The 19,568-nt window shown below is 45.1% G+C and overlaps 1 protein-coding gene across 1 annotated transcript in view; it reads left to right on the top strand.

The window, feature by feature from the left end:
• AMMECR1 (AMMECR nuclear protein 1) overlaps positions 1-19,568 on the top strand; it is a 120,271-nt gene that overhangs the window by 61,543 nt on the left and 39,160 nt on the right. Inside the window, exon 3 of the mRNA XM_053273477.1 lies at positions 10,234-10,344. Within this exon, the coding sequence (XP_053129452.1) occupies positions 10,234-10,344 (111 nt within the window). The remainder of the gene's footprint in view (positions 1-10,233; positions 10,345-19,568) is intronic.

The following is a 19,568-nucleotide window of genomic DNA, read 5'->3' on the forward strand; positions in this document are numbered from 1 at the left end:
CCATTGACCTGGAGAGCCATGTGTCTGCTCACTCTGCAGTCTTGGTGCTAAGTTCTCAAGGCGTCTGCTTAACCTTAGGTTTGCCATGAGCCCTTCATCCAACTGCAAGTGGCAGAGTACCTCACAGCTGTTTAGTAAACTGGCCTCCATAACTAGATTGTCTGCACCAGTGTTCCCTCTAACAGGGATTCCCAGACGTTGTTGACTACAACTCCCAGAATCCCCAGCTGCAATGGCTTTTGCTTGGGAATGATGGGAGTTTTCAATGGTTGACTTTTTTGGGCACAACAAACAAAGTGTGACTCATTGCCTTTTTAAAAAGGTTTTAAAAGAACTGTGTAAAATCAAGCAGATCAGCCCTACCCCAAATATGGTGGGCAGATCGAAAAAGGGAAGCCAACCGCACATCTACTAGCCACAGTTTATTACTTGTGATCCTGTGATGTGGTGCTATTTAGGAGATGATCATGTGCATGCCTATGCACCATGTGATTTTCATATCTCTGCTAATTAGGCAAAGAGACAGCTTTCAGCATGGTGATTCTGTTATATTTAACGGGGTGGGTCTACCTTGTGTTTCCTTCTAGACAGTGTGCCTTTTGGGGACAGAGAGCCTTCTTCTATATGAACTGCCTTTTTCATTGAAAAGCGATATATAGATAGTAGCAAGTATGTATGTATTTGGTGGAACATCTTTCATTCTCCTAGGGAAAACGGAGTGCGCAGTCTCTCTGCACTCATCAGAATACTGGCTGTGAATTAAAGAAAAAAGTTGGGCAATTGGCTTTAATTAAAAATTGCACAGAAGGAATCAACTAGCCAAGCAGTCCATGGCAAGAACAACTCAAAACATAAGCATGAAAAGCACAAAGCTGGAGCAACAAGATGCAAACATTGCCCCCGCTCCCATCCTAAACTCTTAATCATACTATATCTTCTGATGGATTTTTGTTATAAGCCACTTTGAAATCCAAACTTGGCTGCAAGACTGGGTATCTATCTATATAATACTCTAAGACGCACCCGTAGCTAATCCCATGCGTGGCATCTCTCGCGAGAGTTCATGAGCAAGTGGGTGGGGGAGAGGAAAGTGGCGGCGGCAGGAAACATAAGGCCAACAAATGGGCAGGCAGGGAGAGAAGGCAGCAGCGGGGGGGGGATAAAGCGAAAGTGGTGGCGGGGGGGCGGAAGAAAGCAGCGGGCAGCTGGAAAAAGGGGCTGGCCAGGTGGCCAGCCAGAGAGAAAAAACATTGGAGGGGGGAAGAGGGAAGAGGAGGGGGAGGGCCGGGAATGAAGGAGGGGGCCGAGTGAGGGAGAACTAGAGGTGCAGATGCTCTGCATCTGGGCCAGCTAGTAAATATAATAAATATTGAAACTGATATTTCATCTATGGCAGCTGGGAAAGTTTCAAGAGTCTGGTTGTTCTGATGCCTAACGGCTTGGTGCAAATAGCTGGGATTAGCTCTGCAGCCTGTAGCTGGCACTTTTTCCGGCCTGGATCGCCTAAGGCTGCTGTTGAATTCTAAAAGAGAGATGAGTTGAAAACCCCATTTTACTTTTCCCCCTTAAAGTGTTTGGGAAAACTGAGGGATTTCCTCTTAGAGAGCATGTGCTAGTAAGGGTGAGGAAGGGAAGACCCCACCAGATGGTTATCAGCATTGCACCATCCAGAGTTCTCTTTCTTGCTCATGCCTAGAGTGTGATGCAATTAAAGATCAATCCGTTTATCAGCCTGGGACAGGTCCATGGAGGGAGGGGATTGGAAGCCCAGCTGCCTTCTCTTTAAATTTGCCTGGCCTTTCCCCTCTCATGTTGCCTTGACTTTCCGTTCCCTACAATAGTGGGATGAGAGCTGGTCTTGTGATAGTGAGCATGAATTGTCCTCTTTGCTAAGCAGGGTCTGCCTTGGTTTGCATTTGGATGGCTGACTACCTATGAGCACTGTAAGATATTCCTCTTAGGGAATAGAAGAGCTTCTGCTTGCAGGCAGAAGGTCCCCGGTTCAGTCCCTGGAAGCATCTCCTGTGGGGGCTGGGAAATACTCCTGTCTGAAACCCTTGGAGATCGGTTGCTAGTCAGTGTAGACCAGAGTTGCACAACCTTGACCCTCCGATAGATGTGTGACTACAACTCTCATAATCCCTGGCTATTGTCCACTGTGACTGGGGATTATGGGAGTTCCACAACAGCTGGAGAGCCAAGGTTGCCTACCTCTGATATCAACCCATTGGACGGGAACAAAATCAGACTTGGGTAACTTTGCGGGGGGGGGGGGGGGGGCTATACATCCCATCATCCTTGGCCTTCAGCCATTGTGCCTGGGGATAATGGGAATTGTACTCCAAAAGCAAGAAGTTATTGAAGACTGGGGTGGGGGTGGAATCATTCGTGATTGCTTTCTAAAAATGCTTCCATTTTTTAACCATGCGTCTCAACATCTGCGCTGAGCATGGCCGGTTGACTTTAATGCCTCCCGGAGCAGAAGAATGTATTGGGCTCTTGCTGCTGGGAGCGTGACGGGTCCTGGATCATTAGCTCTTGCGGCTGCGGACTGATTACTGAAAGAGCGTGCACTTTTCTGGCTTTGCAGAGTTCCTCCAGTGACATTGTGTAAAAGTAGGTCACTGGTACAGTTTATGGAGTTGGTTGTAAAACATTAACGAGGGGGAATGCTTCTGGAGCTGCCTTTCACTCGGCAAGAATAAAGTCCCTATTCACAGCACAACTGTGGAGGTCTGGAATTGCTCGACATTTTGGAACTCGTAGGCTTTTTTAATTTCTTGCTTTCAACTTTACACAGTGATCCAAAGATAGTGATCCCTTCCAAAAGATGTTCCATAAGCATTCAAGACTTTTAAACCTCAGAATATCTTTTTGAAAGGTGAAAAATACCTTTAAAAAAAAAATCCAGTTCTGCCTTATCTATTGTTGTGATACAGAAGGAGGTTTCAGGATTCCATTCCCAAAAGGGCAAAAATACAGGAACATTTTAAAGTAAGATGCATTAGAGAATGCATCTGCCGGGGGGAGGAGGGTAATATCTAGCATTGCCCAGTGTAGTTTTTAAAAGTGTTCTGGGAGACTTAAGAGTTCTGTGGAAACTTTTTAGGGGTTCCTCAATGAAAGGTATGGGGTCGTAGCTCTGAGGTAGGGGATCTGCTTTGCATGCAGATGCATGCAAGGTTCAGTCCCTGATATCTCCAGGTAGGGCTGAGAACACGAGGGCTGTCCCAAAGGTTCTCAGCCTGACCATGAAGGAACCCACCTGTCGAAATTCATAGGGGCTACTTCTCAACATAGTCCTCTATTAAGCACACACTTTGTCCAGCAGTTCTCCAACACCTTTATCCCTTCAGCATAGAAGGACTTGTCCAGAGTGTCAAAATAAGCCTCTACAGCTTGGATGACATCAGCCCCGGAGGGGGAATGGGCACCAGCCAAACGTTTTTTGAGATTAGGGAAGAGATGATAGTCTGCCAGGGAATAAGGCGTGTGCTGAAGCAGTTAGAACCCACAGTCATGGTTTGAGCCATGGTGACAGTTGACGTGCGGCTTGGCGCATTGTCCTAAAGAAAAAACACCCCTTTGGTCAATTTTCCCTGACCAAAGGAAAACACCTTGAAGGTGTTGAAGATTAAACTTGTCTCTCAGTCACCTCACTCAGCAAGTTAGCATAATATTTATTTATTTATTGTTAAATTTATATACCGCCTTTCATTAAAAACAATCCCAAGGCGGGATAATATGCACCGGTCATGGTGTGCCCCTTTTGTAGATAATCCACAAGCACCACCCCCTCCTCATGCCAAAAAACTGTTGCCATGACCTTGCCTGCTTTTGGGGATGGACTTGGCTTTCTTTGGAGTGGGGGAGTCAAGATGCTTCCATTGCTTGGACTGCTGCTCACTCTCAGTGATGAACCCATATTTCATTAACAAATCCATATAGATCAGGCCTGCTCAACATAGGCCCCCCCAGCTGATGTTGAAGACAACTCCCATAATTCCCAGCCACAGTGGCCAATAGCCAGAGATTATGGGAATTGTAGGCCAACGTCTGCAGGAGGGCCGAAGATGAGCACCCCTGATCTAGATTGACCATAAACTACACCAGATTATCCCTTGATGTGTTCTGTCTAATGGGTTTCTGATCTGGTGCGAGATGTTTGGGACACTGTCTTATACTGAATCATACCATTGGTCCATCCGGTGCTCTGTCTACACAGACTGGCAGCAGTTCTCCAAGGTTTGCAGGAAGGAATCTTTTCCATGCCTATTGACCATCCCCTAAGCCTGGGCTGCACAACTTTGGCAGTTGTACCAAACTGGAGTGGTAGTATCTTCCCTGACTATTGGCCAAAGTTGGAGATGGGAGTTGTAGTCCAGCAACAAAGGGCCAAAGCAGTGCAGCCCCTGCTCTAAGCATAGAGGAGTGTGGAGCGGGTTTTAGGGTATAGTTTCAATTTATGTGGAGCAAGCCTGACCAGCATCCTGTGTGAACCAAATGTGTGCCCTACAATGCATTACAGGCCCTTCAATTGAAGGGCGTTCTGTTCCAAACTCGGAACACTCAAAACGGCCCGTTTCAAGGCGGAACGGTCCAATCTCAGAACGTTCTGCACGTCCCTAGTGGGCTGAGAGATGGAAATTGCCCAGGAACATTCCCTGAGCTTCATAGATACCCAAGGATTTGAAGCTAAAGACCTAGATAGGATTTAATACCATACACCCAAGTTCAGTAGCACTGTTGGTTGCAGACTCTAAAAGGTCGGCATCTCGTGGCAAACTTGTGTTAACTTGGAGTTTTCAAATAACCTAATTCTGTACAGTGGTCAACTATCCATATGGATGGAGGCTTATCTCCAGTTTATAAATCTAAATATTTGCATGTATTTATAAACTTACATATTTATTTTCAGTCACTCTCATCATATATGCATGCACTCATCATATGAGCAGCTAAGTAGGAGCAAAAGCAGTAGAAAATAACTGATCACATCAGCCTCATTCAGACGCTATAAAATCGCCCTGCTGTAGCTGTGTGCAGTGGGGCAAAGTTCCGCCCCTGCTATGTCAATCACCTCCGCGCCCCATGGCTCACACTTACAGCAGGGCTTGTCTGAAGAGGGAAGCGCCCGACCTGTGATGGCGGACACTTCCGTGATTGTGAAGCTGGATTGATCCAGCCCCACTGTAAGCATGGATGGCAGGGCACACTGCTGATTGACACAGCAGGGGCGAGACTTCCTCCCCCTTCGTCCTGCTGAGCACAGCTACAGTGGGGCAAATGAGACTATTAAAAATGTGTTGTCTTGTTCTCTCAGGCAACAGCCCAGCTACCCTGTTTCTGCCTGCCACGACAGCAAGGTAGCCACCACTGTGTCTCTTACCAATATCTTCATGCCATATTTGGCTTATCCCAACTTTAAAGAATGTCCCCCCTTAAATGATTGGTGTGTGGGGATCAGAGAACATATGGCTGAGGCTATTGTCATAGATTCCCTTGATTCACCGCTGCAGTCCAGACACGTGAGCATGAATAAGTTTTGTTTCAGACACATGGTGGCTTCCATGGATTTAGAGCACAGATATGAGCATTATCATATCATAATGCTTGGGCATTAGCATTGCTAGGATTGTGGTTTAATTTGCATCATAGATGGGTTGAAATTTTTCCCACCTGTGGAAAATTTTCTGTTTCTAAAAATTCATTGTTTCACTGGTAACAATGAAAGAATGCCAGTGCAATATTTCATTTACTTATTCAGTATATTTATATACTGCTCCACACTCACATCTGTAGGCGCTTTACAACAAACACTACACAAAATTAAAACAGTAAAAGCCGTTTCAGAGCAAATCCATAGTTCTATGCATCTAATTAAAAGCGTCAATGAACAAATATGTTTTGAGAGTCTTTTTAAAAGCTCTCTGACTTGGGGAGGCTCTTATTTCAGCAGGAAGCAGACATGGCAGTTTCAGAGTTATGATTGATGTTTTCCAGGTGATTCTCCCTAGGAACTGCTTGAGAGAGTGACTATACATCTTCTTGATTCCTCAGCAGGAGGGTAATGTGGGGGCAGGGGGCTTTTGCTAGCAATGCCCGCTGACTTCGGAGTCCCATGCCTGGAGCTTTAAGCTGTGCCGAAGTTCATGAGGAAATATTCAAGTTCCTACGTGGTCGTCAAAGTAGTTGCACCACTTCAGCAATTTTTTTTGCAGAATCAAATCTCCTCTCCCTGCCTGGAGAATTACAGTGATGGATGGTTATTAATACATGCAGCGCTCATGTAGTCTGTGCAAAGGCTTTGTGTGTCTGACATCCTGTAGCAGGTTTACAAGACTGAATTCTGCTTTGCATTGGGCTCTGGACTGGAGTGCTTCCTAGATTTCAGCTGGCTGGTTTGCTCCCAGTGAAGTTTCCACGTTGCTCTGAAAGGCCTTGCTCTGCTCATCTTTCCAAAGCAAGGCTGTCTGCCAGCAGCAGCAGCTTTGAATCAGAAGGAGGAGTGTTTTCCTTTGCACAGACTTGTGTGTGTGTTGGTATAATTTTTTCCCTTTCTTCCCTTGTAGAAAATTCACGGTACTGTTTGGCTCTTGGTATTTCTCCGCAGGTAGCAAAGATGAGCTTTGATTAGAGGTCTTTGTGTTTCCCCCAGATTTCTGACAGCTGATGCACATTTTTTTAAATCAAAGTTGTAGATATGCTTCCCTTTCCAAAACATCTGCCTTTTGAGTCCCAAAACATCCCAACATCAGCATGATGTTGTTGACCACACAAATGACGCCTGCCCTGCGCAGATAACCATGTTCATGCTGATGTTACGTAGGGGGTTACTGGGATGTGTGCTGCTATGGACCTAGTCTCCTTTTTCTTAGGTTCCCTTTCGAATTTTCCTAAAAGTGCTCGGACCACACTTTGGGCACATCCCTTTTACAATTTTGACTATTTATACAATCCACTTTAGATAGGCCACTCTCTTGCAAAGTCGCTTTCATAACTAGCTCACCTTTATCTGTGACAAAACAGGACAAACTTCCTTTTGAAGTTCACCTCATAACCTTTCTCTGTAGCATACCTAACTGACATCAGACTGGACTCAAATGTGGGCACAAACATAGCATCCTCAATAGTGGCTTTCACTGTTTCTCCTGTTTGCAGTGTAGACTTGTAGAACCTCTGCCTTCAGCAAACATCTGCTTCCCATCCACTAGAAAAATGGAGACTGTATAATTTGTGTCCAACTTAGTAAATCTTTCTCTTTTTCAAATCAAATTGCTGGTTGCACCTGAATTAATACAGATTCCAGCGTTGCATTTTTTTTTAAACTAGCTCATAAATTCACCTCTGTTTTAGCAGCATATGTTTTATGTTTATCAGACTTATTCTCTCTTTACTTCCATGCATTTTTCTTTCTTTGCCTAGGTGACTCACTTCTCTTGAAAAGTGATATCACCTCCTTTTTAGTTACAAATTTGTTGTTCTGAGGACATTGAGCCTTCATGTGTCTGTGACTCCCACAAACAAAACGCTTTGTTCATTTGATCAATTTTAAAGGCATTTTCTTCACTTGACTTTAGTTGATGCCCTTTGCCTCTGCAAATCAAAGTCTTCCAAGTGGTTTATTACAAACTCAAAACTCAAATAATCTTTGGCTTCTGATACATTTACAATAGGCTCAAAGTACTCTGGAAGACTATTCAATAACAATCCAGTCTGAGCTGTATCAGGCTAAATTACTTGCTAGGCTTGCAGCTGTCGTGGATTCTCCAACATCTCATTTACATGCTTAGACAGATCATCTCCCTCCTTTAGTTTCTTATTACACATTTTTATAACTTGATGCACCTTGGAGACAGCTGACTTTCTTTCCGACAATTTCTTCAGAGTCTCCCACATGCCCTTTGCATGCTGTTCATTTCTTAAATGCACCAATATAGAGTCACTCACCAATGCTTGAATTGTCCCAGGCCTGTCTGTCTTCTCCTTCTCTGACAGGGTGCTCTGATTCCTGCCTGGAATCAGCCCTGCTGAATGGCTTTTTAGGAGCATCTCCATTTTGAAAGACCACCATTCAAAATCTGGACCTTGTAACGTCTCAGTCTCTTTGTAGCACTTATCCTGTCTCTGTCTTTGAGAAAACCGTTTTTTTCTTATTCAGGCTAATTACTTCCTTCACCAGTCTCAGAGCTCTGGGCCCATAACCCTTTTGAAAGGGGTTTGAGGAGAAACAGTGAAACCCTCACACAGCAGACTAAAGAAGATTAACCCAAGAGATTATCTGGAGATAATGAGTTGAGGTTGAGTTCAAAAAAACAAAAAGATTTATTAAGAAACTACTGAGAGAGAAACTTAGAGCAACATACCCAAACATGTACTAGCCTTCAACAACTGAATCTGACTGACTCTAACTGACCAAGAGAGACCTATTAACATCTCATCATGTCTCTAGTGGCCAGAAGAGGTTACTGCCGTGCTAAGAGCAATGCTTTAGAATTCTCACTTCTAACACTATGCTCTTGTACAACACCAGATTTCACATAAATGGTATCTCTTTGAGTTCTAAGTAGGTGAATGAAGGAAGCAAAGGGGGAGAAGGAGTTGAGGGACCCCGACAGAGCAGCTGAAATGGCCAGATTCTAGAATGGATTTGTAAACATGATGGGTTCACTGCAGTGACCAAAGCTATTTGGTCAGAATTGGTAGGTATGTCTGGGTATTGCAACCTTTCTTTAGTGTGTCCTTTTCTCCACCCTATAAAAGCCATATGAACAGAATCACACTGTTCTGGTTGATGTTCTGGATATTATAAAGGAGATAGCAGGGTACATTTTAACATACGATCCCAAAATAGTCCTCATTGGTTATGTCAAAGGGACAGTTCTAGAGGATGACTTAGAGTTGGCTTTTTGCTTATCAGCTACAAGACTCTGTTTTTCATCTTTTTTTGAAATGTTCACATCCACCTTCATTAACAGTTGGTATAAATGTATTTGGTACATCACACTACTTACACAATTAACTTGTTTTAGAAGATCAAAAGTGAATGTGAAAGCTGAAAAATTGGTACAGTGATGGAATTCTGTTTTTTGGGGGGGGGGGATTCAAAATCTAATGATTGGTTAGTTGGTTGTGGTTTTTGGTTGTGACCTTATTTATTGCATTGCATTGCATTTCTATACTGCCCTATCCAAAGGCTCTGGGCAGTGTCTTTGATTTTTTTGTATTATATTTTTTCATTTTAAAAAATCCCTATTCAGTTACGATGCTGAATGTGCATACAGGTGTCTAAATACATGTGCATATGTTTGTGTGAATGACTGCATGTATGTTCACTTTAAAAATGAACTTTGGTACAGGCTGCCACAAATGCAGGTCACAGATTGTGCACCATGTACATAGTGTACATGTACATAATGTGTGAATAGAGCTAATGCGAGAGAGTGGGGTGCAGGAGAATTGGTTTCATCTTGTCTTCAAGGTCTACAGGGAGTCTTGTGTTGACCCCACACATTCTGAGCTCACGGCTCTGTCGTTTTCTCATGAGGAACAATGTAGAAATACTATTGCTGCAGTTGGGCGCTGTGTACTGTCTCACATTCTGTCAATGGTTCTTATAATATTGCATGAGAGATCACAAGAGAATTTGTGAATTCTTCCCCTGCTTTCTTCTTTTATTTGTGTTGCCCATTCTGCCCTTCCACTGATCTCTTTGGGCCGAGGTGTGTGTGTGTGTGTTTGACATATTCACAGCAATATGTGCAATGAACCTTGAGGCGTATGTATATGTATATATATATATATATATATATATATATAATTCTCTAAGATGTACTTGTCATGAATCCCATGTATGGCAACTCTTGTGAGAGTTCACAAGCGAGCTGCTGGGAGGAGCAGAGGAAAGCGGCAGTGGACAGGTGCGCGGGGTGCGGGGGAGAAGACGGTGGCGGCTGGGGGGGAGAAAATGGCAGCGGTGGGAGAGGAGGCGGCAGCAGCCGAGCGGGCTGAGAATGGGTGTGGAGAGCCGAGAAGGAGCGGGGAGAACCAGAGGCACAGATGTTCTGCATCTGGGCCAGCTAGTTTATAGTAATACAGCTAACAGCAGTTCACAGGCACAGTTTGAATATCAAGTGTGTGTACCTGGAAGGAGGAAGGGAGGGAAGGAAGGAGTTGGTACTCAGATCACTGTTAGAACTCATCACTTTTTTTTCCCTCCCCCCCCCCCAACAGCCCACTCTTTGTAACGTGGAAGATTGGTCGCGACAAACGATTGCGTGGATGTATAGGTACCTTTTCTGCCATGAACCTGCATTCAGGACTCAGGGAGTACACGCTTACTAGGTAAGATGCCTGACTTGGCTTTGCATACGTGGGCCTCCATTTCTCCGTTACGTTGCTAAACTGGTCAACAAGAATATTTTAACCACCAATACCCAGCAAGATTGTTCAACTCCTGGTGTTGCCACAAGCTTCTTTCCCCAAAACTTGTAACTAGAGTCCTTTCTCCCCTGCTTCCGTAGTCTCAGATGCTCTGTGCCCTTATTGTTAATTGACTTTTAACTGTCATCGCTTTTTTGTCCAAAAGACAGACAACATTTAGATGTTAAAATGTAACTTGAAAGATGAGAAGGGAGGGCGGAAATCAGCACTGGTGTGTGAATTTTGGGGGGGACATGTTCAAAATTGTCAAAAAGCAGGTATTCTCACCTCTTCTCCAGCAGGTGCTTCCAAACCGCTGCAATTAACTTATTCCTCCAAGTTTCCATTACATGTTAATCTTCAGCTGCACCTTGCTCTTGAGTGGGGAAACGGCTGGATTAGGGAGGTAAGTGATAACCCTTCACTTCCCTGGCACCTCTTGTCACCTGTGACTCACACCTAGACCGAATCAGCTTAGCCATTTTCTCCTCTCTTGTTTTAGCATAGTGGCCAATCAGTACATAAGACAATAGAGTTGATGCTGGCCTTGTGTTCAGTCTCTCCTGGATTTGTCGGTGTGTCTTGTTTGTTTTTTTGAAGAACAGGTGCACCAGATCAGGGGTGGCTAACTTACCTGTTCCTGTGGGCCTCTTGGCCCTCCAAATGGTGGTCCTATATTCTAGCAGAACATGGTCAGTTTGTTTGGTTTTATTTTTACATTCATCTCTTGCCCTTCCACCAAAGAGCCCAGAGCGCTGTACATGGTTATGTTTATCCTCACAATAACCCTGTGAAGTGGTTAGTCTGAGAGAGAAGTGACTATCCCAGGCACCCAGTGAGTCTCATGGCTGAAGGGGGATTTGAACTCAGCTCTTCCTAGTCCAGCACTAACCACGTCACTACGCTGGCTCTCCGTGCTATCCTCCTTGCCCTCTAAGTATGGGCTGTATTGGTCTGTGGTGCTGTAAATGGGGACAATATTGGAACAAGCAAAGGTTGTTCATCCCTTTAATTCCCCTTTGAGTTGGGAAGGTGAAGAGCAGGCTGGGGAATCTCAGATGTGGTGTCTGAAGGTTTGACAGTGGTCCCTAGAAATTCAGATTTATTTCCCCCTTCTGGTCTTAGTCAAGGGCATGCTTATCCTATGAAGTTAACAGTTGACATCTGTTTTCAGTTTTAGTACCCCACATTCTTGCGAATATTAGTTGCTCTCACAACTGCCAGGGTAATCTGCTGCTGAACAGAAGTAACCGGTTAATGAGAATTGAGATTTGGGGTGGCAGAATGGATTTTGCTACGTTAGGCTCTTCGTAAGGCGGGACTCTTGTTTCTAGTTTGTAATTGGATTGAACCATGCAGTTGGTTTGTAACCCGAACTAAAATGAAATTCAAGTATTATTTAAAGTTGTCTTGGTGGAGTGGGTAGTATGATGGCACAGTGCAGAGCAGGGCTGCGCATCCTCAATCTTCCAGCCGCTTTTGGTCTACAACTCCCATAGTCCTCAGCCACAGTGGCCAATAGTTGGGAACGATGGGTATTGCAGTCTAATGTCTGCAGGAGGGCCAAAGTTGTGCAGCCCTGGTGTAGAGTAACTCACCTCTTTGCGTTTATTATGCTGTAAACCGACCTTTCTGGGAAGTCAGGGTGAGTAAGGCAAGAGAAGTATTGCATAAAAATTTGTGTCATTGCATTAATACTGCATTAAAGTTGTATTGTCTGTTTTAATTCTGTAAACCGCCTAGAGATTTTTATACTAGGCAGTATATAAATTCAATAAATAATAATAATAATAAAGACAAGATGCTTCTGGTCCTGCATTTTGTCTTGAGCCAGGTTCCCCTGCAAAGTTCTCAGGCAGGGGGTGAGGGATGATAGGAGTTGTAGTCCAAAACCATCTGGGGACCCCTGGTTTAGAGAAGCACTCTCAGTTTTCTGGGTAAGAATAATGCCTGCTTCAGCTCTTCTGCAGGCAAATCTGGAATTAATGTGGACAACTTTTCCCATAAAAGGACTTGAGATGTTGCCTGTTCATTTGCAGTCTGAAACTGGCAGGCCCTCCGAAGAATGCTCTCTCTTCCCTAATGAGTCCACTCAACCACCTTATTTTCCTTTGTCCTTTATTTGTAGGGGCATCTCAGTACCCTGCACTCCACGGAATCTGGCCACATTTACTATAGCTGGTCATAAACTTCCCCATCCTAAAGCAAGAGAACAGCCAACCCTATTGGAGATATTTTAGTTAGAATCTGAAAAAACCCGGGATCTTTTTAGATAACTTGTGGAATTGACGCCAGAACTCCAGCCACTTGAGAACTCAGTGTTCTCTGTAAGAGATGTGAGATTGTTGTGGGTGGGGATGATGGGAGTTGTTGTCCAACACTTCTGGGTACCCGGATCTGAGAACCCTTGGGTTACAGTGTCTTTTGACTTTGCCTAATTGTTCAGGTGCTAGCTAAAGAAAGCCTAGACGCTCTTCTGAAAAGATCAAGGCTGATGATTGCCATTTCTTCTCTTCCCTTCTCTCTCTTCTGCTATGCCCAATAATATTGCCCTTTGCATAAAGAGGAGAACTGGCCTTCCCAAAACCAGCCAGCTGTGCTGATGTGGTGTTTTTGTTTAAAGGGAAGGGAGAGCAAAGCTAGGTGTGCAGCCTAGAATGTTTTCCCCTAGTTCATGGAGCTAAAGATTGTGATGTGTGATGGAAAATGGGTTCGTTTTAATCTTAGCTGGTGTGGAATTGGTTGAGCAGTCCTATGAACAGCATTCTATGAACGATGTGGAACCGTGTCCTCAGGAACTGGTCACATCTGCTCAAGTTGTAGAGAAGGGCTGAGAATACCCACAGCAAATAATTTTTCTAACTCCGTATTTGATGTGCAATTCATTTTTCATGATGTGGGTAGTTTGGGTGGGCGCTGGTTTTACTGGACCTCACGAATGCAATAGATAGTGCTGTGACGTGCTAGCAGGGAAATATTTCTGATGTATACTGAAACATTTATTATGCTGTGGTAAAGTGTTTGGACTGAATGCAAATACCGTTTAGACCAAATGTATGATTTAAGTAAACCAGTTGAATTTATGCTGTATAGCAATCTAGATTATGAAAACATGCCTTGTGTCTTACAGCTTCTTCAAGAATTTACTGACCTTGGATGCAGTTTACTACATCATTTCAGAACAGGTTGAGAAACTATTTTTCATGTATTGTTCAACAGTCATTCTTAAGATTCTCCAGCCAAGACTTGTATTTCAGCAGGATCTTAATAAGAACCTAAAAACAGCCTGCTGGATCAGGCCCAAGGCCTATCTAGTCCAGCATCCTGTTTCCTGTTTCACACAGTGGCCCACCAGACGCCTCTGAGAAGTCCACAGGCAAGAGCTGAGGGGCATGCCCTCTCTCCTGCTGTTGCTCCCCTGCAAGTGATTTTTAGAGGAATTGTGCCTCTGAGGCTGGCCTATAGCTACCAGACTATTAGCCATTGATAGACCTGTCCTCCATGAATTTATCCAAGCCCTTTTAAAGCCATCCAAGCTAGTGGCCATCACCTCGTCCCGTGGCAGAGAATTCCACAGATGAACTTCCTTTTATTGGTCCTAAATTTACTGTCCTTCAGTTTCATCGTATGTCCCCTGGTTCTAGTGTGTTGAGAGAGGGAGCAAAATTTCTCTGTCCGCTCTCTCCACTCCATGCATAATTTTATACACCTCTATCATGTCTCACCATAGTTGCCTCTTTTCCAAACTAAAAAGTCCCAGATGCTGTAGCCTTGCCTCATAAGGAAGGTGTTCCAGGTCCCTGATCATCTTGGTTGCCCTCTTCTGCACCTTTTCCAGTTCTACAATGTCCTGCTTAAGATACGGTGACCAGAACTGTATGCAGTGCTCCAAATGCGGCCACACCATAGATTTGTATAAGGGCATTATAATATTAGCATTTGCATTTTCCACAGCTGCCATGCACTGAGACAACACTTTCAGTGAGCTGCCCACCACAACCCCTAGATCCCTCTCTTGGTCAGTCACTGACAGCTCAGACCCTCATCAGTGTATATGTGAAGTTCTGGGGTTTTTACCCCAATATGCATCACTTTACACTTGCTTACATTGAATCGCATTTGCCATTTTGTCACCCACTCCCCCAGTTTAGAGAGATCCTTTTGGAGCTCACAGTCTGTTTTAGATTTCACTACCCTAAATAGTTTAGTGTCATCTGAAAATTTGGCCACTTTGCTGCTTACCCCAAGTTCTATAACAAGTTAAAGAGCACTGGTCCCAGTACAGATCCCTGGGGGACCCCATTTCTTACTTCCCTCCATTGTGAAAACTGTCCATTTATTTCTACCCACTGTTTCCTGTCCTTCAACCAGTTGCCAAACCACACATGAGCCTGTCCCCTTATCCCATGACTGGTGAGGAACTTTGTCAAAAGCCTTTTGGAAGTTCAAGTATACTAAGTCAACTGGATCACCTTTATCCACATGCCTGTTGACACTCTCAAAGAACTCCAAAAGGTTAGTGAGGCAGGACTTGCCCTTGCGGAAGCCATGCTGGTTCTCCTCCATCAAGGCCTGTTCTTCTAAAATGTTTAACAATTTTGTCCTTAAGTATGCTTTCCATCAATTTACATGGCACAAAATTAAGCTAACTGGCCTGTAGTTCCCCAGATCCCCCCCTGAATCCCTTTTTGAAAATCGGAATTACATTAGCTACTTTCCGTTCCTCTGGTACAGAGCTTTATTGTAGGGATAAGTGCCATATTTTTGCTAGGAGATCAGCAATTTCACATTTGAGTTGCTTCAGAATTCTTGGGTGGAAGCCATCTGGCCTTGGTGAATTGTTAAACTAAAAATTATCATTTATTTAGAAAAACTGTAACGATGGCTGAGTACCACCCGCTCCCCCACCAAATCTTGATTCAGGATCAGCTTGGGTTAAAAAAGTTGTTTTTACAAAGAAATCAGAAAATTCCTTTGTTCCCAAGCCTGTTTTGAAGTTTGTCCACCGTTCTCTGAATGACGCCATCGGTAGTACAGTGGGGCTTGACTGCTTCCCTGCACCTTCCGTGACCACCACCACTATCACGTAGAGGCCCTCCTGCTTCCCCTTGTCCTTTTACCCACAACTTAATTGGGGAGATCCCTGGGAAATATAATCTCAGGGCTCCTAACCCCCTCACTCACAAGGATCCTGGCACCCAGGAAGGGAGAGGGAAGGAGGCAGCTAAGCCCACCTTCAGCTGGGCCAGATGTTTGGGAGATTTGTGTCCGATTCGGAATGAACATAGTGGGGCCAGTGTTTGGCTAAGAACTGTAGCTGACTGCATTGTCAGTGACAGCTCGTACATTAGCTGAAAAACAGAGCTTAAAGTACCAGAGCCCATGATTTCTCACCTAGCAGCCATGGCAGTATAAAACTGTAGTTTTTTTAACGTGATCCACCCCTGCGCCCAGAACTCTGCCCACTCCAAACCCCTGACTCCGTGCATGCATCTGAAAGTGGTGTCAAACACACTTTGAGGTAGTAGTGCTATCATGTGTGACTGTGTTTGCCATGTTAAAGCAAATGTAAGCATTTTTCTCTTTTAAGAATCCGTCTACCAAGAAGAAGTGTATGGTTCTTAATAGTCCCTGTAATTCTACATTTTATATGTTTCATAAAGCAGAACCAATAAATGAGCCCATGAAGCATAGGAGGAAAGAAGGAAATATCGGTGTGTTCTCTTTGCTTGCATAATGGTTGGATTCACTCTGTGTGTGTGTGTGTGTGTGTGTGTGTGTGTATATGTATATGTATATATATATATATATATATATATATATATATATATATATATATAACCTCTTGCAAACTGTGCGGTGTTCATTTTTTATGCTTGTTAAGTTGCAATGAGTCCATATAATGTTGGAGATTACTCAACCGGGAGAAAGTTTAAAAGGGGGAAGCCAGCATAATTGATGCTTCCAGACCAGTCAAAGTGTGGTTCATTGCAGGATTCCACGGAACTGTCTGAAACTGTTTTGCAGCTTGCATTTTTACACAAAGGCAATCTGTCCTGCTAAATAATATCGCTCCTAGAATGGTGGTAGCAGGCATTTGGGATATGCCGTTGCCTTAACTGTAAGCCTGGTGATCTATGGGAGAAAGTCAACCCTTGCCCTGAAGGTCATGTGGGACCACCATGTTTAGAGGGAATATGTCCCTGAATCCTGGCTTCTGGGGAGCAGCAGCAAGAGAGGCTGAGCTCTGGCATTGGAGGAGAAGTGCTTGCCCAAATGGTCATGACCTCCTTCCCAACAGGCTTACTTGGGTGGGGAGAGAAGTGATCTTAGGGGCCTACCATGAATTGGGGCTGATTGAGCAGGGCTCTTGGCTCCCATATAAGTCCTTAATCCAGGGCCTGGCCTTTGTTGGTACAACGGTCCAGATAGAGCTCCATCCACAGCCATTGGCATCAGCCCTTGCCTGGCTTTTGCTCACCTGCTTCCCAGCTTGTGTCCTGACCCAGCCTCTGATCCGGGGTCTCAGTCTGGCTTTGCTGCCCAACACGGCCTCCTTGCCCCATCAGTCCTGAGCATGGAGACATGCCCTGTTTGTGGACTTGTGGGAGGCATGTGGCTTTCAACGGTGGGATATGGACCCTCCTCCTGAACCAGCCCAAAAGGGCCCTCCTTGTGTTCTTTACTCCTCCTTGCCGCAATGTACTGTATTTACCTGAATCGAAGACTAGGCTTTTTCCAAGTTCGTTGATGTTAGAAACTGGGGGGTGGTGGGTTGTCTTAAATTCAGAGTGCGATTCCTTTTGGGGTAAATCCAGGTATAACCTTAAAAAACCTCTTGTTTTTTAAGGGAGCCGTCTGAAATTCAGGGTTGTCTTCTATTCGGGTAAATATGGGTAGGTGTCATGCTAAAACTGGGTTGGTGCTAACCAGGTTTGTAGAGGGATTGCAGACACCTCATGAAGAAGGAACCTGATTAGTGTTAACCTTGGTTGGTGTCTGTTCAGACTGCAGCACTCAACTTCAGGCAAACGAGCAAGCCCTCTTGAGGGTTTTTATGAAAAAGGCAGGGTTTGGTTTTTAATAACTAACTAACTAAATAAATAAGGGAAGGGTGGAGAGTGAAGACTCTTGAGCTGTGGTTTGCAGGTCGCCAGAGTTGCATTGCCAAATGTTCTACACAGAGTAGTCGTCTGGAGTTCTTACGGTTGTGCAGTGCTTGGGGCCTTTTCTCACGGAGGAAGGCTTGAGAATTTCCCACAGCTCCCCTCCAGCAATGAGCAGGTGCCTGTCTATGCATTCGCACCGTCATTATGCAATAACCACAAGTCAAAGCAAATCCCCGCAGCGCATGCACTTGCTGATCCTTCCTACTTGGCACAAAAGAGATGTGTGCATTGGGAGTGCAGGCAGCAGAGGCATTGGAGGCGCTTCCAGAAAGCGATTGTGGCCGGAAGTGCAGTCCTGTTGTAGCCTGGCCATCCAGATCAAGGAAGCGTGTGGTGCCCTTGTTCTCTGTATGAAATGCCATCTTCATGTTTTTGCCACCAAAAAAGCTTCCCTAGTCAACTGAAAGATCAGTTTGGTTCACCACAGTGGGAGGCATGGCCGCCCTTTTTTCTGATGTTGTGTGGGGGGATCTGAAGAGAAGAACTGGATTGGGAAGACACCTTGAGCATAGGTGAGGAGCTTAGCAAAAAAACCCACGATCGGTAAGTCTTAGGGAGATTTGTTTACATTCATCTCCTACAGGCTAAATCTCCTACTACCTTCATAAGAACAGCCTTGCTGGATCAGGCCCAAGGCCTATCTAGTCCAGCATCCTGTTTCCCAAAGTGGCCCATCAGATGCCCCTGGGAAGACCACAGACAAGTGGTGAGGGCACACCCTCTCTCCTGCTGTTGCTCCCCTGCAACTGGGATTGAGAGGCATCCTGCCTCTGAGGCTGGAGATGACCCATAGCCACCAGACTGGTAGCCATTGATAGACCTGTCCTCCATGAATTTGTCTTAAGCCCCCTTCCTTTCTCTCCTCTGCCTCCATGTAAATTCCTTTTCCATTCCCAAGGCACAAAGCACGTAAATCTCCTCTACTAAGGAGACTGTGTTAAACTGCAGCTGAACTAAAACATCGTTTTTCAGTTGCAAATGGCGCTCCTTCTTGGTCCACTATTCCAATAGGCCTTTTTTCTTACACCGAAATGCATATTAACCTGTTTGAATTAATGTAATTGAAGTATATTTGTAGAAACCCATGGTCAACTTGCATTGTTTAAACTAGAGATGTGCACGGAACTGGTCCAGAGGCCCTTTATGGGCCTCCGAACTGGTTTGACGCAGGGGGGGGAGGGTCTCCCTTTAAGGGTGGGGGAGGGTACATTTATCCCTCCCACCGCTTTTCTCCCACTGGCACTCCGTTATTTGCAAAATCCATGGGGCAGCAGCGTACCTGCCTGCCGCCCCTTCCCCCGTTCTTGGCTGGGATTCGGAGGAAGTATGGGCTGCGTGTGTGTTCGCCGTCACGCCCGCCCCCCGCACACATCGCACGTCACACACACACACGTTGCGTGCGTGATGTGCGCACCTGATGTGTGAGCGCACACACAGCCCATACTTCCGCTGATTTCCGGCCAAGAAGGGAAGGGGCGGCAGGGAGGTACGCTGCCGCCCCATGGATTTTGCAAATAACGGAGTGCCAGTGGGAGGGGTAAGTGCACCTCCCCCGCCCTTGAAGGGAGACACACGCACACCCCACCGTGTCGAACCACACCTCCGCGGTTCCGTGCACACCATGAGTTTAAACTTTGAACTTCCTGCTCCATCAGGTCCCAAATCAATCTGGATCTCCACACTTAGCAGAATAATGGGTTTGTACCACTTGAGACTGCCCATGGGTGAATCCCATTTTGTAATGAGCCCTCACACTCTGGAAATGGAAAATCAGCACTTATCCCTCATGTACTAGATTTTTATTGGCAGGGTAGCTTCGCGGGGTGGGGTTGGGGGGGTGTTATTTTATTTAGGAAATGCTATCTCCAGGCGCAGTCCATTCTACCACGTTGGGTCTCTACCAGCTCATTCTGCTGGATGATGTTGACCCAGACTGACAAAGTGATTGTTCCCTTCCAAACGACTTGGCTACAGCAT

This window comes from Hemicordylus capensis, chromosome 11 (genome assembly GCF_027244095.1).
Source record: "Hemicordylus capensis ecotype Gifberg chromosome 11, rHemCap1.1.pri, whole genome shotgun sequence".
Lineage (NCBI taxonomy): Eukaryota > Metazoa > Chordata > Lepidosauria > Squamata > Cordylidae > Hemicordylus > Hemicordylus capensis.